We start from the raw sequence: 24925 nt of genomic DNA, 5'->3' as shown, positions 1-24925 counted from the left end.
TAGGTAGAATACGGAAGGAGTGCCGCTACATTGACTGAGGATTTTGGTTTGGGCAGGCAATCTATCAATTTGAAAACAATATTTTTTTAAAAATTTTATATTTTGCGGGGGGAGGGGGGGGGGGCAAAAAATAAAATTTTTTAAATATCTTTTTTTTTTTTTTATACATGTTTTATTTTACAACTACAAAGTAATTACAAGTTACCAATCATTGATTGGCAGTAAAGATATACAAATTTAAATCATAAATATAAAGTTCAAAATATATGAGGTAAATAAAAATATAGTTGCTTACAACTCCGAGACATGAATAAAATAAATACCAATTACAACAATATAATAACAATTGATAAAAAGAAATACTTATTTGTGGTCATAGGAAGCTCGCAGAAGACTTAAGTCAGTCTTGTCATCGAGTACATATTTCTTAGACGTGTAATACACATAAAAAATCAGTTGCATACGTGGTATATATATACGTGTTACATATATACCTTGTTATTAATATTATTTTTATTATCGATTTGTATTAAAAGTTAAGTTACATTTATTTATTTATTCAAAAAAAAAAAAAAATTCCTTACAGTTGTTTAATTTGATTATTGTAGATTTTAGCTTTTTTTTCAGAGATCTATCGATTACGTTTTAGCCGGACACTATTTATACTGTACAAGTACTACACTGTCATAAATCTGGTACACCTTTTTTTGTAAAAAAACTAGAAAGTTTCTTTCTCTAAGGGTTCTGTTTTTCCAATCTAGAACTAAAAGTTTCTTCACAGATTCTCAACATTGTTAATACGTATTTCACTTGCAATAGATTGCGAGTGCAAAATAAATACTAATTTAACTGTTGTTCTCTGTTGTAGATAATGCTTTCTAATCACATCAACATAAAATTTCATTTTATGCTAATGTGATATGTAGGTGAACAATGAGAAAATATCCTTCGAAAGCTTAATAAAATAAGTTTCTTATTGAAAAGTAACTTAGTACTAAAAGTTTCTTAAGATGTTGGCGTAAAAAAACGTGTACTACTGATCTATCATAGCACTGCTTTTGATATTGAAAAATTTATCAAAACTTATAAAAACAGAGCAGCCATGGATTAATGACTTTAAAACCGAGAGGTTCGATGTTTAATGCATAAATTTAGACATGCGACATCGTAAGGAATGCAGCTTCAAGTTAAAATTAAAGTTCAAAATCTAAATTAAAAAGTAAATCGCAACTCCAGGTTATTACTTTACACCATTGGTTGACACATTAACTTACTTTCTCAATATATAATCCAAAAAATAAATACTTATATAGAAAAAAATTCGAATAATAGAAAAAATAATAATAGTCATAAGTTTCATTACATAACAATTACATCGCAGTATAGAAAGACAGTTTTTATACGTTTTTTTTTTACTTAAAAACCTATTAGGATTTATTTTTTTTAATGAATATTACCAAAAAAAGACATTACTTCAGATCACATGAACGAGTTATAGTTAATATAATAGCTATTGTACTATATTATAATACTAGTACAAATACGAGGAGAAATCAGTTGTGTTTTTTGTCTACCATCTTTATATTGTGATATAAACAAAACCGTGGGTTCACATACAAAGCAATTTTAATAAAACTTCTATCAGTTTAGATAAATTTTCGTTTACCCATTTATTCAAAACATCTGCTCTGTATTAAAGAACTTTTTATTATCCCAAATAGTTATTTATATTTAAAATTTAAAAATATAACTATCCTTCGCATAAATGATGAATGAATTCATTTTTATCTTTACTTTAATCCTCTTGTATTGAAATTACACATTATATAATATCCAGTTACATCACCAAATATTTGGGATTTCTTTGTACTGGTAATAATTTGTTCGTCTGTTAGCTAAAATCGTCACCAATGGTACAAATTTGTTAAATATTATCTTTCTATTAGTTCTACTAAGTAATGCATGTTTTTATACTAAAAGACGTTTTGAAAAATAAATATGATAATGAGCCAGCTAAGCACTGGCAATGACTATTACCCAGCTTCTCCTCCTCCCATTGACCTTTCGCATTTAACAGAAGCAGAAAAACGAAAAATAAAAAATGTTCTAGATCGTCAGAAAGAACTTGAAAATGAAACCGCATTTATTCAAAGGTAATTTTAATTTTTTTTTCATTGACTTATTGAAAATACTTATTTCCTGATGTCTATTATATTTTTGCAATAGTGTAATGATATTCAAGATCTATAGGATGAATCATTATGTTTTATACATAATTTTCATATCTATAGATATGGAAAGCTAAAAGAATTATTAACTTCCTAACTACTTCCTCCAAAATAATCAATTTTCTTATTAAAAAATAAATAATATATTATGTTTTTTGCTGATTGACAATTTAGAAATCAAGTTTTACTCTTTTTTTATTTTATTGTTAAAATAATCAAATTTTTATTTTAATAAAAAATGACTAGAGTCTTGTGCATACATCTTGTAAATTTACTTTTTTAAAGTTCAAGGTATATTATTACAATAGCATTAAAAAACAGAAACATTTATATATTTACAAATTTAGTTTTTTACATTTTATATTTTCTGATTTTTATAATATTAGGAAATAATCATTTGATATAGTTAGTGACCAATAAGTAGCGCATTTTTTGCTATAAGCCAAAGTTTGTAACTAATTCAATTTTTGGAAATATTATTTCTATCGCTACTTATATGCTTAAATCAGCTATAGTTAAAACTGTTTATTTATAAATGCATGTCTGACTTATTAAAAAAAAATTGAGGAAAGTTCAAAGGAACCAACTGAAAGACAAATGGGTAAAAATTGATAAATTGTATTTTAGTTGATTACCACAGAATAATTTATATCTTGTTCAAGTTAAAACCTGTCGTTTAATACATGTAAAGTAGAGAAAATTTTAATAAAAATGACAATTGTATTAGTTAATGTATGTATATTTGTTTATGCCTATTTCTATGTGTTATTTATGTCAAGAACCATGTTTTGTAAATTATTTAATAAGACTATTTTTAAAGACTATTTTACAAAATAGTAAATGTTAATTACTTCCTAAGTCCTTTGATCTACTTTTTATTCTCTTCGACTTTCTCTGTAATAAGTTATGTTATAAGTCTATAAAACATTTAGAGGTTAAATGCCTGATTGACAATATGGCTCAAATTACCTACTCTATATTACTTGAAATGATTTATAATGTTTTAAATATACTAACATTAAAAGTTTTAAGAATGCTACTTCTAAACTTTTTGTACTAAAAAGACAAATAATAAAGTTGTGCAAAATATACTTGATTTTATAAAATGTTTGTTTTTTAAGTTATATATGATCTATATAATATTTATATTAATAAATATTAATCATAATATTATCATACTTTTAAGAAGTGTCAATTTTTAAGAAGATTTTAAAGTTTTTCAATTTTTAAAGGATTTTAAGTTAGTTTGACATATGAAAACAAGTTTTAAGTTATTTAAACGTACTAAAATTGTTATTTACTTCAATAATAATTAAAAAACAATTTTATTATTTTATTTCCATCATTTCTTTAGTTTTAAGAAAAATATATAAATAAAAATATACCCTGTGTTTCATTTAGTTATTTTAGCAATAAAATATTTATTTATAGTTTGTCCTATTTGTATTAATAAATACATGTTTTTATTCAATTTCGATTGAGTCAATTTTTTTATCAGATTGTTTCTAAAACTGATGTTATCATAAGAGTTATTTATAACTTGATATATTATTTAAGTTTCAATATTAAACAAATATTGAACAAAAATTCAAGGAGTCTAAAGCAGGGCTGTGGAGTCAGAGTTGTGGAGCTGGAGTTGAGGCATTTTTAGTGGAGTTGGAGTTGCTAAACAAAATCACGACTTTGACTCCAATAGTAAAACCTCTCGGTATTGCATATGCATGTACAAAATATTTAACTTTTAAAGAATTTTTCATATATTCATATATTCCATATTCGTTTAGCTTTGGAGTTAGAGTTAAAGTCGGAGTCATACTCTGAAAATTTCAATGATTGGAGTCAGAGTTGGTGCTTTTTTTTTACGACTCTAAACCCCTGATCCCCAAATATTCAAAAGATATTGGATCAGATATAGATACACCCATTGATTAGCTGTAGCCAATTTGCACCTGCTCTATAGAAATGGTTATTAAATTTTTAAACAGTTAATTGAGCCAGTTATTAGTTAAAGTTTTTACTTAACTTTCAGAGTCAATTAAAATTTTAAATAAATTTTGTGATGCATAAAGTTAAACTTAATTTTGGTATTTTTTTTATTATGTAGGATATAAAAGGGACTCATTCAATTAAATGGTTATTCATAATGATGATAATGACAATGATGATGATGATGATGATGATGATGATGATGATGATGATGATGATGATGATGATGATGATGATGATGATGATGATGATGATGATGATGATGATGATGATGATGATGATGATGATGATGATGATGATGATGATGATGATGATGATGATGATGATGATGATGATGATGATGATGATGATGATGATGATGATGATGATGATCATCATCATCATCATCATTTTATGCAGCTGTTTCCATTTTTTTTTTCAATTCAACTTTTTTGTGCTAATGCTCAACTAAATCTATTTTTTCTACTCAATGGAAAATATTTTATTTTTATATTTCCTTATAGTTTCCTATTTTTCTAAACAGAGATTGTTTGTATAATTAGTTTGTCTAATCAGTTTTCTTACTATTATTAGTTAGGTCTTTAAATTTAACAAATTATTCTCTGACAATCAATATGGACCTCAATCCACTTGTTTTTCTCTTTAAAAAACTCTTGTTCTACTGCTCATCTGTTAACTGTTTTTACAAAAAGGTTCACCTTTGCATTTATTAATTAAAAGATATTGATTTTGATATATCAAAGACTTATGACAGTCTGACATGCTGATCTATGCTCCAATATTGATAAAAAGAAAGCTTTAGTGTAAGATTATTTAGAATAAGCAAATGATTTTGAATGCGATCTCTCTTTTACAACAGTTTTGATTGGCGAGTTTTAAACCAAACAGTAATAGTCACCATTACAATAATATTGGTATTCCCGTCCTGATGAATGGCATGAACTTATACTTAGTCATTTATGAGCTTTACGTCTTTTCTTTTGGTTTTTTTTTCTAATGATACTATTAAACAAAGTTCAAAAATGCTTTTCAAATTTATAGAGCTGCTTTTAGTTAGACTTGCTTTTGCTGCAAAACTTGAGCCTCTGTCTTATAGTTTTATGGTTAAATCTCTTACTTTTTTTTATAAGTATGGTTTAATATTTTTAATCGTTTAATACTTTTAAACGATTAAAAAGATTACTTTGTTTTTATAGCTGGATATATAAATTTTTATATATCCAGACAAAAAGAATTTTATTTATTGATATTGTCATTAATTTTAATTTTCAATCTTCTTGACTAAGAAAATTGAAAATTGAAACTAAATGCTCTCTAAGCATTTTTGCTCCTTTTTTAGTCTAAATGTACATTCGCCTCACTTAATTTTTCCTCCGCTTAATTTTGTTTTTATTCAATTAAAAGCTAATTTATCTTTTTTAAGACTTCTTATTATGCATATGAAATTTTGTAAACTTAATAGAAAATTTTAAAGTTAATAAATAGTATAGTGGATTTTTATTTGACTATTTTTATTAAAGAAACTTGTTTTTTTTTAGTGGTATTGTAAGAGAGCTTGCAACCTATCAAGTTCGTTATGAGCTAAAAAGTAATCAAGCACCTTTGTCAGATGCAAATATGTGTGAACTATGTCACAAGAATAAAGAATTTTGTGTTAATAATTATAGAAGGTACTGCAAGTTTTGCAGATCAAAATTGTGCGACGAGTGCAGTATTCAATCAGGTTCCGGAAAAATGGTAAAAAACAATTTTGGTATTTTTCATTCAACAAAATAATTTATTTTTGAGCTAAAAAAAAAGTTTATAAAAGACAAAAAAGCTGAAAAAAAAAGTTTAAAACATCTAATATTACTGTTTAGAATATAAAAAGTCATTACTTTAACACAAGAATTTAATATATAATTTGAAAAGAATAATATATTACTTAAAAAATTCATCTTGCAACAAGAAAGTTCATCTGCTGGAAAATACATAACTTAAGATTTTGCACAAATGGTCATGTTTCTAAGTTATAAGTTTGAGCAATTAACAGACTGTTTGATAATCCATTCATATACTTGCACAATAATGTCAATTTGCATATAATAGTATTATTTTTTTTCATTCTTTTCTTTGAACTTAAAAATATATAAATAATATATTCTAATATTTTAGTTAAATAAAAAAAATCTTTTGAATAATATCTCTATTCATTTATCTCATTGTCAATAATTATCACATTCCTAATAGTATCGCACTCTGCTTATCTCTCCGTGCAATGGCCTTGTTTATCAAGGTTTGTGATTTGTAATTAAAGAGTCAAAAGAGGGTTATAACAACATATTTAAAAAATTAATAATAAGTAGCCTCCTGGCTATAGTTGCTCCCTCAGATTTGGGTAGGTGAATAAATAAAAATGATGTCACCATCCAATATTTAATGCAAAAAACTGTGCTACACAATGTACACATTTATTTTAGTGAAAATGTTTTAATATATAAAACAACAGATGAATATAAAAGATTAGAGAAGTCATAGTATCAAACATTTGAACGTTTAAAACAATTTGAGACACCAATGCTCACAATGTTAGAGAATTATTTTATGCGCTACACTTTCTTTATAGCTTATCTTAGATCCGCCTGCAAATATGTAGTTCTGTTTAAAAACATCTACTTTTAATTTTTACCCAACTGTTTTTGATAGAGTTAATTTGGGTGAAGTGCCTGGCAATCAGGAAAAAATGTTAACAGCATTTGCTTTGAGTCATGTTTTGACCATTTTTACCAGATAGCAAATTGCCTTTTCTTGCATGTAAATATCATAGTTTTTAGTTCCAAACCTATTGATCACATTGTTTTTACCTTACCATAAAAGGAGTAAACCAGTATGATTGTTGGCAATGATTGTACTGATTATAAGTGTTTGACATTTTTTACAGAAGGTGCAACTTATCTGCAATTAAACCATAAACTTATTCACAGGTGAACAATAATTTAGTGTAATGAAAACTGCTACTTTTCAACTGTCCGATTTCTTTGTTTTAGCAAAGTTCGAGGCAATCATAAATGTATTTGTAAGGTGTGGCTTGCAGCATGCTACGAACAAAGATACTTTTATCTTCTGTTCGTACCCTTAGAGAACCTTCATAACCCTTAGCAACGGCATCTTGAAACTGTCAAAGCGGTATCTTGAAAACCAAAAAATTTGGAGTCAGTTGAATGAAAACTTGAAAGCTTAAAATGAATTCTTTTCACTTAAACTGTGAGTTTTGATGTCAGATTTTAATAGTTGAATTTCCACAAGATTTTTATAGATTGATACTGCCTTATGACTTGATATCATGAACACTCCAAACAACAGGCCAACAGCAAACATGCAGCAATTGCTCATTTAGTCTTTCGTCTCTTTTGTCTTTCATTAATTGTTGTTCTTGAGCATACTTGGCATGATATTTTAGTTATACTCCTAAAAGTTGTGAATAAAGAATATGATGTTAGTTAATGATTTTGCAATCAAGTTTCTAATCAACTTTTTTCCTATTGATTAGCAATTTTGCAATCAACTTTGAATGCAAGTTTGTTTGATACATGTGACTGTTTTGTTTATTTCTAAGCAATTTTTTTTAATAATTTTGTATGGTTGCACATTTTACTGCACTTTATATAGTAGCAATGTATAATTAAATTAAATATTAGTGAACAGTGACTTTTGGCTTTGGTATAAGTTATGTTCATAAATTCGGCACTCTTTTACTTGTTTAGAAATTCAAAAATTTTGAAATTCAAACTTAAATTACAAACTAATATATTTATTACTATATTTTTCTAAGTTTAGAAAAACTACTTTTAATTTTTATTCCATCATTTTTAATCTGTAAAATGGTTTTTAGTGGTTTACTAACTTGGAAAAATCAATAATTTTTAAGATCATAATAGTTTTCTAATTTTTTTTTGTTTTAATTTTTGGGGGGCATAATCAATAGCTTTTTAGTTAACACTTGTATTCTAAGCGTAACCATGTTGCATAATTCTAAGGGTAACCATGTTGCAAACTTCTCAAATCAAATTTATATTTAACGAATGGCCAAAATTATTATTTATAGCAAAAATTATTAATTCTTGAATTTTACAATGGAAACCAATCAGAAATAAAGCTATTTATGGAAACATTTATGGCTGGGTTGAAAAAAGCTATTGAAATTGATTCAAACTCAGGAAAACAAGGTTTTTATGTTTTCGTTTAAGTTGTTATTATATTTTCATAGGATAATATAAAACTTTATCATTTTTGAGCTTCACAAACAATAAGAGCTTTAACAAAAAATTCTGACAGGCTTGGCACAAAAATGGTGTCCCTATATGCTGAAATTTAATCTTAAATTATTTACTTGAAATCTGTAGTAGCTACCATACTGCTCAACCTTACTTCCAATGGCATTGAATACTCTGAACAGGATTCGAATCTAGGTGAAAAGCTGGCAAACATCTTGGCAATTTTTAAGAAAATTATCAAATTTCTGGAAGAAATTCTTGCATTAGTGCATGCCTTCCAGTTAAGGCAACCATCATGACTTTACGGATCTAAAATATTATCTTTTAGTCTGCAAAGTCAAAAAAAAAAAAAATAAATAAAAACTTTAAATAAGGAAAAAGTTTTAAATAAGTAGAAAACTCAGTGTCTTCATGCTCTTTATAATTTTGGAAAGAATATGAACATAGAACAATATTAGTGACAAAGTCAGGTTTGGCAAAAAAAGCAAAGCATCCTATGTCATCTTTTTAACTGCTCAAGACATTCTTTAAAAAAAAATCAATGTTTGCCAGAACACAAACAACAACAACAACAACAACAAGATATTTATTTTCCTCAAAATTTACAGTCTAATTACAATAATAAATAATAATAATAAGAATAAGAATATCTATAATATTATAAATAATATTAAAATATTAATAATAATAAAGCCAAAATATCATTATTAAGAATAAATATAAATAAATGATTGGCATACAAATATTAATTTAAAAAATAATAATAATAACAATAATAACTTTATTCATTAATAGAGCAAAAGTAACAGCAAAAACTACAATTATAATAATAATAGTAATGAAAAAAATAAATAACAATAACAATACAATAACAAATAACAATAAATAACAATAACAACAAAAACAATATGTTTCTATAAAAATAGTAAGAAGAAAAAGTAAAATAAGAAAACTAAAAGAAATGATAAAAATATTTAAAAAATGATGAAAGTATTTTTTTTAGTTTTATAGGGAGGTACATTTAGTTTTCCAATATTGATGTTTCTAGTTAAATGTGAATGTATAAATCCAGTTTCAGTGAAGAAGGCTGTAATAGAGGAAGGTAAATCTTTATTAAGGGAGTTAAAAACAAAAAGAAGATTAGCAAATCTAACTAGTGGTGACAAGGTAGGAATTTTAAGTTTTTTGAAGAAGTTTGAAGTTTCTGTATTATGGAGTTGAAAATCTATTATTGGATTGATTGGCGCTGAGCTGATAATAGTTTATTAATATTACAGTTGTCAATTTGTCCCCATACTTGTTGAGATGAGACTGAAAAATTGCAAAATACAGATTCTTAAGGGTAGTTTTATCAACATAATGGCGAACCATTGAAAGCATGCCATTAGCTCGACTAAGTTTTTTACGGAGTGCATCTGTATAAAAATCCCATGGTTCAAATCTATAAAAATACCAAGATATTTAACAACGCGTATTGGATATAAACGTCTATTATAAATTTTATTTTAGTTATATGATTCTTGTATAAAAGTTTTTGTCTTGGAGATGAAAAAATAATTAGTTCAGTTTTTTCTGAATGAAGTTTTTTATAATTAGTTTATAATTAGTTTTATTAGTTTTTAGTTTATAATTAGTTTTTTATAATTAGTTTTTTATAATTATTTAATAATTAGTTCAGTTTTTTCTGAATGAAGTTCAGTTTTTCGGAATGATGAGACTTAATAATATGCAAGATATTAGTATCATCAGCAAACAAATGGACTGATGAGAAGTGGACAGAGATATTTAGATCATTAATATAAATCAAAAACAATAGAGGGTCAAGAACAGAACCCTGGGGAGCACCACAAGCTATGTGTTTGTTATTTGATTTGTAACCATTAATGCTAACAAACTGTTTCCGATTTGAAAGATAAGATTGAAACTAATTACAAGCAACTTCTTGGGTTTCCTAATGTTCAAGTTTAGAAATCAAAATGATATGATTAAGAGTATCGAATGCTTTTTGTAAGTCGATAAAAACACCACCAATGAAATGACCAGTATCCAGTGCCTTTTTTATTTTTTCGGTTATACTTATTAAAGAATGGCAAGTTAAGTGTTTTTATCAAAATCCAAACTGAAAATCATTTTAACAGTTAAAAGAACTCAAAAATGAGTATAATCTAGAATACATTAGTTTTTCATGGAGCTTGCTAATGTTAGATAGAATTGAAATTGGTCTATATTTAGTACATGAGAGTTTTGAGCCATTTTTATATACTGGAATGACACATGATAATTTCAAAATGTCAAGAAAAATTCCATTTAAGTAGGAGATATTAAATAGTGTGGAGAAAATATGAAAAAATTCAAAATTAAAATCAATAAGAATGTTTTTGGGGATGCTATTGATTTTCTAGGTTTTACTTTAGATATAAGTGTGAGATTTCAGAATGGTTTGTTGGAGATACAGTAAACTATGAAGATTTGGATGTTTAAGATTTTTTATAGCTTATGAGTGAATTTTAGAATTAAGTTTATGAGCTACATTTTTTTACATTTTCTGAAAATTTATGATCAAATATAGCTTTTTTTTAGTTAAACATTATAATTATTGAGTCTATCAAAAACTAAACAAAATAATTTTTTCTTTAGTTGTAGACTCCCTTTGATTAGCCATTTTTTAGTCTTTTTCCTGTTCAAAACTAATTGTTTTGAACATTTTTTAGTCAAATAGAACAAATTTTAGTCATTTTTTGTTCAAAAACTTTTTTTCACATATTCGGAATTCTCATAAAATTATTTACCAAAACTAAAAAATACATTTCTTTTGAAATGTATTTTTTACTCAGTTTTATTAGAATAATTATGGTATATTTATAGCGTATAAAGATAATTTTTAGTTTAATTATATTTATTGGATCTTTTATCCTTAACATTTTCCCTTGAATAAGATTTCGAATTTGAATTGATTTTATTATTTCTTTAGTAATCCATGGCTTGAATTGACACTTGTAGCTCTTAATAGTAGTTATTTTAAGTGGCACATGACAGTCTAACAACAATGTTGTTTGAGAAATAAATGCTTCAAAACTAGAGTTAAGATCATTTTTCATGGTAATGTCATTCCAATCAACTTTTAATAATTCAGATTTAAATGATTCTTTATTATAATTTTTAAAGTTCCTGCAGTATAAATTATGATTGAGTGGTATAAATAATTTGTTGAAATTAGGACAAATAAGAAATTGACGTAGGTGATCAGAAATAGAAGTTGTTAGATTTCCTGAAATAATTTTATTAGGGGTTACATTTGAAAAGATATTGTCAATGATTATAGCAGAATGGTCAGTAACTCTTGTTGGGAGCGTAATAAATGGGCAAATATTTAAGAAGTATGTTTAAAAACTCAGAAGTTGCAAAAATTAGAGTTTGACTGTATGTTAAAATCACCAAGTTGAAAGACAGATTTATTTTCTGTAGATATTTTTTGGAGATTTTCAGTAGATATTTTTCGGAGATGGACAGACATTTTATTATTGAAGTTGTTTACATCCATGCTAGGGTGTCTATTTATACAACCAACAATAACACTTGATTTTTAAAAAAAAAAATTTTCAACAAAAATAGGTTTTAAATAGTTTGGTGAGTATATGATTAAATCATCTCTTCTTTTATAAATCAGTTTTTTTGATAAATATAACAAGGTTCCACCACAAGAAGATTCGGTTGGTGTGTGCTCAAAATTATAATTTTGAATAATAATTGGATGTGTGGAAGGAGATTCTTTTTTTAACCTTGCTTCTGTTATTCCAATAATGCTAATTTCAAAACTAATTAATGATAATAATATATTCAGATCTTCAAAGTGCTTTTGTAAAGAGGATATGTTTAAATGAAAAAAAGACATAGAGTTATTGATGTCAAATTTATGAGAGCAAAATTTATTGATGTCATAATATTGACAATCTACATCAAACAGATGAACAGTTTTCCTCATCAGAAACTGAAGCATGTCATGTAATAAATTTATTAAATTGAGTATAGATTTTATTCAAATCTAATGCTTGAAAGAGTTTAGTTGATAAACGTAAGTCATCATTTGTAATAATTTTATTTGAAGAGAAGAGTAGTTTAAATTCATTATCAGATACATCAGTCAATGGTAAAACACCTTTAATACAATTTATACACAGCCATGATGAGCAATTGTACCCATGATCATAAAGCCTGCTACATTTTCTTTTAAATTGCTTTATATCATATTACAAACATATATATATATATACAAACCACATTGAGTTGCACAGCTTTACTACCTTTTTTTGTACATGCAGTGCATACTCCCTGATAATTAGAGGTCATAGTAAAACTAATGACAAAGATAAAAGAAGAAAATTTTCCAATTTCAGAAGAAAGCTTAAACTTGTTAAGTTTTAGAGGAGAAGAAAAGAAAATAATAATGAAAATAACAATGAAAAATAATAATGATACTATTATAAATGGGAATTATAATAGCAATAATTATAATAGTAATAATACTATTACTATCCGCCGTAAATTAATAAAGTATTAATGAACAAACTAAGCAGTGATGAAGAAGTATTAATGAACAAACTAAGCTGTGATGAAGAAGTATTAATGAACAAACTAAGCTGTGATGAAGAAGTATTAATGAACAAACTAAGCTGTGATGAAGAAGTATTAATGAACAAACGAATATAAAAAAATAATTATAATAATAAAACAATAGAATAATAAGTAATATTATATCACTAAGGAAAAATAAGAATATATAACTAACTATAAATTAAATAGAAAATTGTATTAAAATTATATCTAATATTATAAATATATTATAAATGAAAACGGATATAACATAAAACAAAAATAAATAAAAGTAAAAATAATATAATAATAATTAAAGATAAAAGTAATATATTTAACAATAATATAATAATCCGCCATTCCTAAAGGCGTTACAAAGCTAATCAATCAATGAAAAATTTGTTCTGCAAAGAATTTATTTCAAATATTAACTTAAAATGTTTGTATTATTTTTTATGTTACCGATTGTAAAAAAATATGCAAAATAGTTGTTTCATGTTATTTTAGCATTAATTTGGTGACAATAAAAAGATTTAGGGATTTTCAACATTCTTTTTCAAGTTTTTACCCATTTCAGTTTTAATTTCAATCAAATTTTGTTTGTTTTGGTTACAGTTTTACTGAACCATTACATAGATACTTTTGATTTTTGGTTTTGATATATAAATGTGGAGTTATAAAAAAAATTAATTTTTTTTTTAATTTTTTTTAAGCTTTTATCACTTTTTCTGTTAAAATTTAATTTAACTGATGTTTTGACATGTTTCTGTTTTAATAAAATTAATGTTTGGGAAGATGTCTGTCACTAAAATATGCTCAGTCTTTTTAAATATACAATTTTTTTAAAAAATTAAATTTATCTCAGAGGGCACTACAATTAGGGAGGCTTGGCTTTGTCCCTAAAGCTCCAAGGACCTCTACAATCAAGGAGGCTACTCATTTTTTTAAATTTATTTACTTTCAACTCTCAATTCTAAACTCCAAAGCATCAATTTTTAGACTTCTAGTAATGGCTTCTAGTAAATAATTTCTACTTACTTCTTACTTACTTCTAGTAATATTAATTTTGTATAGGGGTTCAAATATCTTTAATCAAAACTAAAAACTCATTTGAACTTATAAATAATAACAGTAATAGCTGTTTGATAGATATATATATATATATATATTTAATGAATGTGATTGTATATATACTATCTTCAAGTCAATAAATTTAAAAACTATAATTTGTTGTAAAAGATCACTTCTGAAACTATGATCTTTTTAAAATTATCCTAATTTTAATTTTTTTATTTTATTTTAACCTCATCTTTAACAAAGATTTAATAAAAACTATTAATATAACTATTAATATAACTATTAATGAGTTTATAACGTTTCTCATTCAATTCTTCATCAAAATATCCAAGACGCTTCTACATTACACATTTATTTAATTATTATTGTTTCCACATTACAATTACACAAAAGTTATACAGGAGAAATTATAGATCAATTAATTTTCTTTGTCACCCCTAAAAATTTGTTTTTGGGGGTAAAAATGTGGTTTTTATTTTAGTTGCAAACTCCAAATAACATAACAAAGATTTGATGCTTTAGTTGCAAACTCCAAATAACATAACAAAGATTCAATGCTTTAGTTGCAAACTCCAAATAACATAACAAAGATTCGATGCTTTAGTTGCAAACTCCAAATAACATAACAAAGATTCGATGCTTTAGTTGCAAACTCCAAATAACATAACAAAGATTCGATGCTTTAGTTGCAAACTCCAAATAAGGTCTAACATAACAAAGATTCGATGTTTTAGTTGCAAACTCCAAATAAGGTCTAAAGTAGTAAAGTAAATTGGATGATGAGCTTGTTTTAATAAATAATTAGCTTGTTTTAATAGATGGTGAGCTTTTTAACTTTGTTATCATTTAACTATCAATTAGAGAATTGTTACTAATAGTCTAATCAATTGTGTTAAAATCACAAATAATAATTAAATCGCTTACATTTTTTATTATTTACTCATTTAGAAGCATTATTTCATTCCATTATGTTGCAAACCTGAGCTCTGTTATGTTACAATCAAGAGTTGTATTATGAAATAAAAAAATTGTAAATAAAACATCTTTTTACAAGTGGAAGTTATGTTTTTTAAGTAAATCCATTCTTTGAAGTTTAAGATTCAAGAAATCTGAAACTTCAAAGAATGGAATCTCAAGAACCAAAAAGAGTTTAGAGCTGAAGTTAAAACAGCTAGATAAAAATAGAAATTACTGCATTATGAACATTAAAATAGGTGCCAAGGGTTATCCGATTCTTTCAAATATAAAAGAAAGTATAAAATAATAGAATAATACCTTAATATCTGAAAACTTTAAGTCAAATTAATGTTAATATAAAAACTGTAAAAACTAATAAATTTATGGAAATTTTTGAAGTTTTATTAAAGAGATAGCAAAAAACAATGTATTTGAAAGTTTTAGTATTGTTGTATAAATACATTCATATCATTTCATAGCCTATTTCAATATGTTTATATTTTGCAGGTAACATGGTCATGTTTAATTTGCAAGAAGAAACAAGATCTTCTATTGAAAACTGGTCGTTGGTTTCATGGGAAAGAACACAAGTTTCCAAATCCCGCTGCCGAAATAGAACAATTGCTTACTGTGCCTACTCAACAGAAAAAACCATTAAGCCCTAAAATAATAAAAACTGGTTATCCAGCAAGTTCTGTAACAAAAGCACAATTAGCAGACAAAAATTGTACAAAAGTTTTAGACCAAACAAATAATGAATCTACGGAATTATCAAACACAAAAAAAGTTACATTTGGCAATAAAAGCAAATCCAATATGCTAGAAGAACAGCAAATAAAAGAAATGTTTCAGGTATTTATTTTTATGCTTCATGTAAAAAAAAGTTAACAATTAAAGAAATTAGTTTAAGAAATTAATTTTTTTAATTAATAAAAAAAAGAATACTCTATCCAAAACTAAATATATTTTATGATATTTTATGATTTATAATAATGAATTATAAGTTATTTTATTTAAACTGATTTTACTAGATTAGTAGTTTTAGAACAGAAAGGTGTAAAAAAAATTTTTAGACATGCTAACCACAGCAGTTTGCATTTTTTAACTTTTAAAGTGTTTCAATAAGTCATGACAAAAAGCTAAACTTATCAACTGAGAAAAAAGAAACCAATACTAAAAAAAGGAGACAAAGTTGTAAGAAAAATAAATTTTAATTAAATAAACTATAAAAATTCAATAATTAAAAAAAGAAAATTAAATAAAAAATTTTTTTTTTAATTTTTATACAACTTTTCTATTCTTTTTTTTTAGGGTGGTTGATATTTTTAGCTACAGAATTTGATACAAGTTTAGGAAAAAAGCATATTATAATTTATAACAACAATTTTAAAATTTTATATCAACAATTGTATGCTTTGATATGCAATTTATTCATGATTTTTAAGAAACTAATTTTTTTAATTAATTTAACTTTTGAAAGTGTTTTTGCTATATTTGACATTTTTTCTCAATACTTATATTATAGGAAAAACAGAAAATAAATTGCTATTGATTCGTAAAATATATTTGATTAATAAATTTTGTAATGATGGAAAAAGTTAAATAAAAGAATACCATGGTTTCTTTTATGAATATATTTGCAATATTTGTTTTTGTCTTAAATTGTTTCCTTTATAATGGCCCAATTCAATGTTAATATGAAATACTAGAGATAATGAACATGATTGCTCTGTTTGAAAAAATGTATTTAAAAACCTAAAAAGATTTTTTTTTTACTTTTCAATTTTTTTTGTTTATTTTAGATATTCTATTTTGTATAGTATTTGTTTCTTTTCTTTGAGCTGTTTCTCCGTAGTTTCTTAGAGTTTTATTTTGCCGCAAATTCTTATAATGCCTACTATATAAAAACGTGGTAAAGTTTTCTAAATAAGTTACTTTGAATATGGACAAACAAGAAGTGCGACCACACGCACACCTTGTTTGTCCATATTCAAAGTAATTTATTCATCACGTTGTTATTCAAAACTAGTTGTAAGTAAAACAAGTAATAATTTATTGTGGTATAAAGAAATGCTTATTAGGACAACTCAAATAAGTCATACAGAATTTAATATATGTTTTTATATTTTAAAATACTACAATTTATTTTTAGAATAATACAATTATCAATATCCAATTTACTTTCCTTTAAATGCAGTAAACAAAAAATGGTAGATATTCTTGTCATCCAAGAATAAATTAAGTTTGACATAAATTATGCATGAAATAAAGAAATTCAAGTTTACTGATTAAATAAACTTCTGAAAATGTTTTACTAATATGCCATATTTAGTAAAGGGGTCATTATATATGAAATCATCCAGATAATGACACCCTTACGTCTCAGAATTTATCATTTTTACCTCACTTGCAGTCCATATTAAAAAAATAATTATTGCGAAAATTTTAGTTAAAAATACACATGGGTTCCAGAGATATTGTCAGTTAAAATAATGCTGACTCAGCATTTTAGTGATTATCTGAAGCATCAAATGAAGATACTATATGTCAAAGCAACTTTAACATATAGTATCTTCATAATAGCTTGGGTAAATTTCCTAAAATTTGGTACCCCAATAGATTTTTACTTGTGGAATCCAAAAACAGCACCCTCTTAAAAAAATTTAAATTTTGTAACAAAAGCAATCGAAATGTTTTTTAAAACATTTTTTTAAATAAAACATCAAATAGTTTTATTTATTGACTAGTTTAGGATGTTTATAGTCATGGGCCAAGGGAGGGCCAGCGGGCCTCTGAGCAACTCTGCCAAACCCCCCCCCCCCCATCTCCCTGGATTTTTTTTTTTTTTGATGCAAAAATAATATTTAAGTTTAAGTTTGAGAAAAAATTTATTTTCATTATTTCAAAGTAAGCACACTCAAAACTAAGATCTTTTTACGATTTTAAAAATCATAAGTTTTAAAATCAAAGATATTGAAATGTTTTTTAAATCATTTTACTAATCAATATCTTTATGGTATTATTTAGTAGATTAATACTAATATAGTCATTGAGATAATAAGGTGGACAGTGGGATTTATTTAAACCCCCCTCCTTCTCATCCTTCCATCCAAGGATTTGAAAAAAATAAAAATAAATTCTAAATGCAAAATAGGTAAATAAAATTACAACATAATTGTTTTGAATGTATATAATTTTTTTTTTGTAACGAACTGCTTTTTTCTAGTTGTGCTTGTGATTGGTCAATTTCATCTTTAGAAAATAATTTAAAACAAATTCCATTTATCTTGGCTTTACAGAAGGAGTACATTAAATTTTAGAATTTCTTGACATACTACTCTTTTAACAGTCCCACCAATACCATCTCAGGGGGATTTACCATGGACTGGTAGTAAAAAGTACTCATTTAGCGTTTAAATCAAAGTCTTTACTGTGATGACAAAGATTGATAAAGTTTTAAATTTCACACTTGATACATCAGGTAGATTTTCTTGATATATCTAGTTATAGCTTCCTGAGTCTTGTAAATAAATCCTGTGTCATGATCAACATCTTCTGAAAGGTAACAAAAAGACTTGTGTTTGAGAACTTTTTCTTCATAAAATAAAGTACAATTGTAAAAAGTGAACATTGACTTTTGCTTCAATGATAACTTTGAACCTCATCCTGAACAACATATTGATAATTTTCAGCAAAATCTCCTTAGATTAAACATTTGTTTTGGTTAAGATTTTCTTTACAGTTTTTCAAGTATCTACTTTGTGTTTTTGCAATATATGAATAAGTGGTAAGGTTGTCAATGCTGTCACATAATAAATCATTAAATTCATCTAGCGGCAATGATTGTAATAATAGTGTTGTACAATTGGTACTCTGCCATTGCTTGAATGCTACATCTTCTTCAAGCTCATGGTTCATAAACTCCTGTACCAAAAAACTTTTTAATGCTTTAATACCAGGGCATTGGTTACATCAATGCAACATACAATCTGCATCTTAAGCGAACAAACAATCGACGCAATGAAATCTTTATAACTTTTAGTCCATGTAATAGCATTAATAAGAAATTTTTTATTTTGGTAATGTATGCATACACATACATTATGAGTACCTGATGCATTAGTTGTAATGCACCATTTAGGTTTAAGAGTACAAAACTTTGAAAAACTGACTTTGATGTTAGGGTAGTCTTTTTTAAATGCAGCATGTAGTTCATTAAGATTGAGTAGCAATAATCTTTTTTGAATATGTTGGTTTTTCTTAACACTTACAAAATCTTTTTTTCCTGGCATCATTCTTGAAAATTCATCACTTTGGTAAAAGTTAATCACTAAATTAACTGTTTCTGGTAAAAGTGGGTTTCCAGTTTTTTTTCCGGGCAATCATAGAATTCCATGCTTAATTTTAACTTTTCTTGCAGTTCGAATAAGATATTCAGACACTTCAAAGTAGCTTGATATCTTTCTATGTGTCCATGATTTTGGTGTGAGTGTTAACATTTGCACCTTATGGCGATAAGAGTCAGTCTTTGAAATTGTTTTTTTTATTTCATACATTAAAATGTCTAGATCATGGTCATATAAGCATTCTTTTAAGCATTACCCATAGAAAATTTATGGGTAATGCTTAAAAGAAGGGTACACATGGGGTCACTTCAAAAAAAAATTTGATAGAAGTTATTGCTCTTGAATGGGCAAATAGACAGATTGTGAAAAATTAGTTGGTAATATAAAGCAAAGTAATACAGAGGTAATAAAAGCCAAAGGTGCTACAACAAAATATTAATAATTTGCTCATAAAATAAATACTTTTATTGGAAAACATGTTTATTTCACTCTAAAATTAACCTTTTCATTTTCAAAAAGGTGCAAGTGGATTTAAACTTATGGCTGCGGATGTATACATATGTACATGTTTATCTTTATTTCATAACTTGATTTAAAACTGTTTGTCAACATCAGTTTTTATGTTCATAGCATTTTTAACTTCTTTATTGACTTTATCTTTACAGATTTCAAAATCATTTTTAAATAATAAAAACAACTGTTTATTACCAATTAATTAGGGTTTTACCAATTAATCAGGGTTGGCATTTGCTTAATATTTGCACAACCAGCCTAAGTCTTTTTTATTGATTTGTCAATTTAGTAGCTGATTGCTTTTTTTATTTTATTTTTTTAATTTTGTATTATAAAAATAATTATATGTTGAATAAACCATGCCCTATATGTTACTGAGAATTTTTTGGGTAAGAGTCCTATACATTACTGAAAATTTTTTGGGTAACAGTTTTATATAGGTATGCTATTTTGAGATAAAAGTTAAAATTATAAAAGCATACAATTAATTTTAATTTTACATTTTAAAACATTTTAATAATTAATTAGTATCAGCATCAGTTATTTTGTTTGTTGGTATAGACATTAGCCACTATTTTGCAGTCGGTACATCAGTACCGGAAGTAATCAAATATCTCTAATTATACTTTAGAGTTGAGAGCATCTTGTCTATGCGTCTACTTGTTTAAAGTAAAATAGTTTTGTTTACATTTAAATAAGAAGTAAATATGGAGATAATGAATAGATAAAAAAATTTTATACAGTTTTTGCATTTAAATTCATACAATGAATTTAAATGCAAGAACTACTTATATAAGTTACATGTGAAATGAAGAATAGTATTTTAAGTGTATTAGTTTTTAAATTAAAGTTAATTTTATTTAGTCGTTGGTGAGTCATCATGTTCATTGGTCACGTCCTGATGATGAAAACAAGATTCTTGGAGATATACTTTTATCCATTGGTTCTAATATTATAAAAAAGTTTCCAGGTATTATTTCATTGAATTAACAATTTTTCCAGTGATTTTTTTTATTATTTTATTTTATTGAAAAAAAAAAGACAATACTATATTATCCATTACTATAGCTTACCATGTTATATTGTACCATAGTTAGTATTCTGTTAAATATTTATATGAAAATAAGAACCATAAGTAACCATAAGTTTTTTTTTATAAAATTAGTATTTACTATTTAATATGAACAGAAATTTTTTACAACATGTCAATTATAAATTTTTAAATTAGTTTTATTTAAAATTTAATTTAAAAAATTTTCTTTTTTCAGTTTTTCTTTAATAATGCTTATAAACACTAAGACAACATAACAGTTTTTCCACCTGGAGTGGGAAAATTGTTTCTTTGCTTATTTTCCACTATAAAAGTTTAAATCTAACTATTGCATTTACAGTTTAGTTTTGAACTTATATTTAGGTATATTAAACTTTAGTATAAGTATTAAACTTGGGTTAAAATGTTGCTATTTAGATTACTGCACTGCTTTTGGAATTAAATTAAGTATGGGAGTCAGTGATGAGCATGGATTGTTAAAGACAGTGGTAAAATCAGTAGTTCCTGGTAGCATTGGAGATATTATTGGAAAAATTAAACCAGGTTTTTAAATGTTTGTGGGTTTTTAATATATTTTTTAACTGTTTTATTCATTAATATATTCTAAAGTTGTTATCATTTGTTTAAAGTACTATGAAGATTTTTTTTAGAATTGTGTTTATTGATGTAATAGAAATTCAATATTCAAAACTATTGTATTTATTGAAAAAATGCTCATTAAATATTAAAAAATTGAAAAAAAATTATTTTCAAAACAAACAAAAAAAGATCTTTTGTTTGAATGTTTTTATTTTACTTTCTTTAAACCTTCTTTCTTAAACATTATCTTCTGTGTATTTTGTGTGTTTGCTTTTTCATACACATATTTAAATGTTGATTGTAATTAATGCTCGATTAGGTGATGAGCTGCTTGAATGGAATGAACTATCTTTGGTTGGTTGCAGTAAAGAAGAAGTTGAAGATGTTTTAGCAAATGAAGATTCTTTGGACTTACACTTATTACTGAGTAGAAAGTGGTAATCATCTTTTTGTTGGAAAAATTTTTTGTGTTAAAAAATTTCTTTGAAATTATAAATTTTCCTTTAGTCATAAAGAAAAAACTATAGCAAACATTCAAAGTGTACCACCATCACACCATTCACCACCATCACAACCAATGGGCATCTTAAAAACTATTGATGGAAGTTTTGATAAGACACTTTCAGTTGGTGAGTTAAAATTAAGAACTCTTTTGTTACTTAAAATTTTTCTTCATTTATTTTTATTTTTTTATTGTTATTATTATTGTTATTATACTTTTTTACTATTATTATTATTATTATTTATATAATTATTAAAAAAAGTAAAAGTAAATTTTACAAATTTTTTTTATTATGCAATTTAGAATTAAACATATTTTATTTTAAATTGCATAATAAGATTTTTTCAAAAAGTTAAAATGATTTTTTTGACTCATGGTTTAAAATTTGTAAGTTTTTTAAATTTTCATATTTAAAGTTTGAAACATAATAAAATTAATAAAAATTTTTTTGATTTTTAACCAGTTTTCTTTAGTATCATTAACTATTTTTTATTTATAAATGCTATTTTTTATTAGAATGTTTTTGTTAACGTAAACAAAAATGATAAATTAATTAAAATAAATTACCATTATACCAATAATAAATTAATACTAATTACCTTAATACCAATAATTCTAACAATAATAAATTACTCACAATAATTTTTTTTAATAATGAGATACTTATCAAAATTAAATGATGTATTGGAAAAAAAAATACTTTTAAATAATTTTAAGATTGCCAAAATGGCGCAAGTGAATGTGATTCAAGTAAATCAAATGTGGTTCAAGCAAATCAATCTCGAGGGACTCCTGTATGTATCATTTTTATAAATTTTTTATAACATTATTTTTCACATTTTTAATACAAAGTTTAAGAACTTTTTTTTAATGCTTTAAGCAACGTTCTGTAATTTATAATATAACAAAACAGTGCTTCTGTATAAACAATGTTCTGTACTTTCTAAATAAACACTTCTTCACTTTGATCAAAATCAACCTCTTCCACTTTATGAATTAATCCACTTTGTCACTAGTGACAAAGTGGATTAATTAGATTTAATAGTTCATCAAATCTACTCATTGTTGTAAAATGAAAAGTTAATCAAATACTGTTTAACGTCATGAATGATCAAGTATTATTTAATTGATAGCAAAATATTGAAACTAAAATTGTACTTTTTATCAATCAGACCGAAATAATTGATTAAACATAACCGGTAAAATTTCGGAAATAAAACCGTGTTTTTAATCCCACCTTATATTTAAAATTAAATAAAAAATTTAGAAAAGTATGTGTATTCAAAAGATACTTTATTCTATTTAGTATTTATTTTAAATAAAGTTATGGAAAATAGAAAAGTACAAGCATGAGATAATCTTTAAATGGACCAACATCATTACATCATCATTACATCATCAGCCATAATGTTCCAAAATAATTAAAATTCAACTTAAAAATTCTTGATAATTTCTTGAGTAAAAAAATTTTTGGTCAATAGATTTTTTTGTCAATTGTTTGGATTATTTGAAAATGATTGGTGAAACGGGTAATGCTAAAAAAATGTTATTGTTTAATCACAATTAAATATCATTTAAAGAAAAATATCATCTTTTAAAAGAAATTATCAGCTTTTTCATAAGAAATTATTAGTATGCAGCAATCTTAGTTGCCTGAAACAATGAAGAAATTTATTTACATAAAAAATTATGGAGCGTTTAGCTTTTAAGTGGGTAATTTTGACCAATTGTGAATTTTTTACCAGCATTAAGCTGTTTAAAGTTAAAATATATCTATATTTTGCAATAAATTTTTAAGTTATTTAATCTTATATGATTTTATATTTAGACAATAAATTAATGTGTAGTGTAAATATTAAAGTGACATCAAAAGTGAAATTCGCATTATATATTTTTTTCGCATTACTTTATTTTTTATATATTTTTTAAAGTTAAATTTACTTAGCCAATTTAATCACGAACGTTTATTAAAAATTTGAAGTTTTCCAGTAGAACTTGTTATATCAAACATTGAGCTTGCACACTTGTTATATTGAACATTGAGAACACTTGAAATAAAATGCATCAAAATTCTTCAAATTTTGAAAATTAAAAGAATTAGCTAATTTCCTAATTTTCTAAGATTTCCTAATTTCCTAAGATTTCTGGTGCTCCCTCAACATTAAAACAATGCTTAACTCAAGCATCAACAAGATTAGGGTGTTTGCTAGTTTTATCATGTGGATTAAAATTATCTATTGTGACCTCTAAAAACATTTTGACCAGAATCCACAGCAATTTTTACAATTGTAACGGGTGGGGCATAAAGAATGAGATAAATTTCATATAAATTTTTAAGTAGATATTAAAAAAATTGTCTGTTCATTTTATATATTGATTAAATAAAGAAATAAAACTCTTTAATATTAAAAATATTTATTTAAAATTAGGCCACCTTGATTTTGTTCAATAGCAAAAACTTGAGACCTGAAACTATCAATCGAATCTTGGATACTTTTCAAGGGTATTTCTTTAACAACTTCTTTTATTTTTTTAACAAGCTCAATCTTGTTACTAAATGATTTTGATTTCAAACGATCCTCCACTTCATTCCAAAAAAAATAATTTAAGGGATTAAGGTCTGGCGAGTTCAGCGGCCAGATTTTAGGTGGAATGTTTTCAATGCCCATGAGCTCAAGGTTTTCGATAGTTTGTTTGCTTGTGTGTGATGTGACGCCATTTTGTTGATAGATAAAATTATCTCCAATTAATCGAATTCCTTCTTGTTTAACGATTGGTAGGATATTTTTTATGAAAAAATCAGAATTAAAGCTCATATTGTCTGGCTTAGCTACTAATTTGGT

The 24925-nt window shown here is 25.3% G+C and overlaps 1 protein-coding gene across 2 annotated transcripts in view; it reads left to right on the top strand.

Moving 5' to 3' along the window:
• Nucleotides 1-1140: 1140 nt before the first annotated feature.
• Nucleotides 1141-24925, top strand: part of LOC100206589 (regulating synaptic membrane exocytosis protein 1) — a 54057-nt gene continuing 30272 nt past the window's right edge. Inside the window, exons 1-8 of one of the 2 annotated variants that reach the window (XM_065796057.1) lie at nt 1141-2153; nt 5753-5951; nt 15599-15943; nt 20815-20920; nt 21419-21544; nt 21900-22017; nt 22088-22209; nt 22800-22876. In XM_065796057.1, the coding sequence (XP_065652129.1) occupies nt 1999-2153; nt 5753-5951; nt 15599-15943; nt 20815-20920; nt 21419-21544; nt 21900-22017; nt 22088-22209; nt 22800-22876 (1248 nt within the window). In that variant the 5' untranslated portion in view covers nt 1141-1998. The remainder of the gene's footprint in view (nt 2154-5752; nt 5952-15598; nt 15944-20814; nt 20921-21418; nt 21545-21899; nt 22018-22087; nt 22210-22799; nt 22877-24925) is intronic. The other variant, XM_065796056.1, reaches the window with a different exon arrangement.

This window comes from Hydra vulgaris, chromosome 04 (genome assembly GCF_038396675.1).
Source record: "Hydra vulgaris chromosome 04, alternate assembly HydraT2T_AEP".
In the NCBI taxonomy this organism is placed as follows: Eukaryota; Metazoa; Cnidaria; class Hydrozoa; order Anthoathecata; family Hydridae; genus Hydra; species Hydra vulgaris.
The sequence above is the reverse complement of the archived record's forward strand: the minus strand, read 5'-3'. Positions and strand labels throughout refer to the sequence as shown.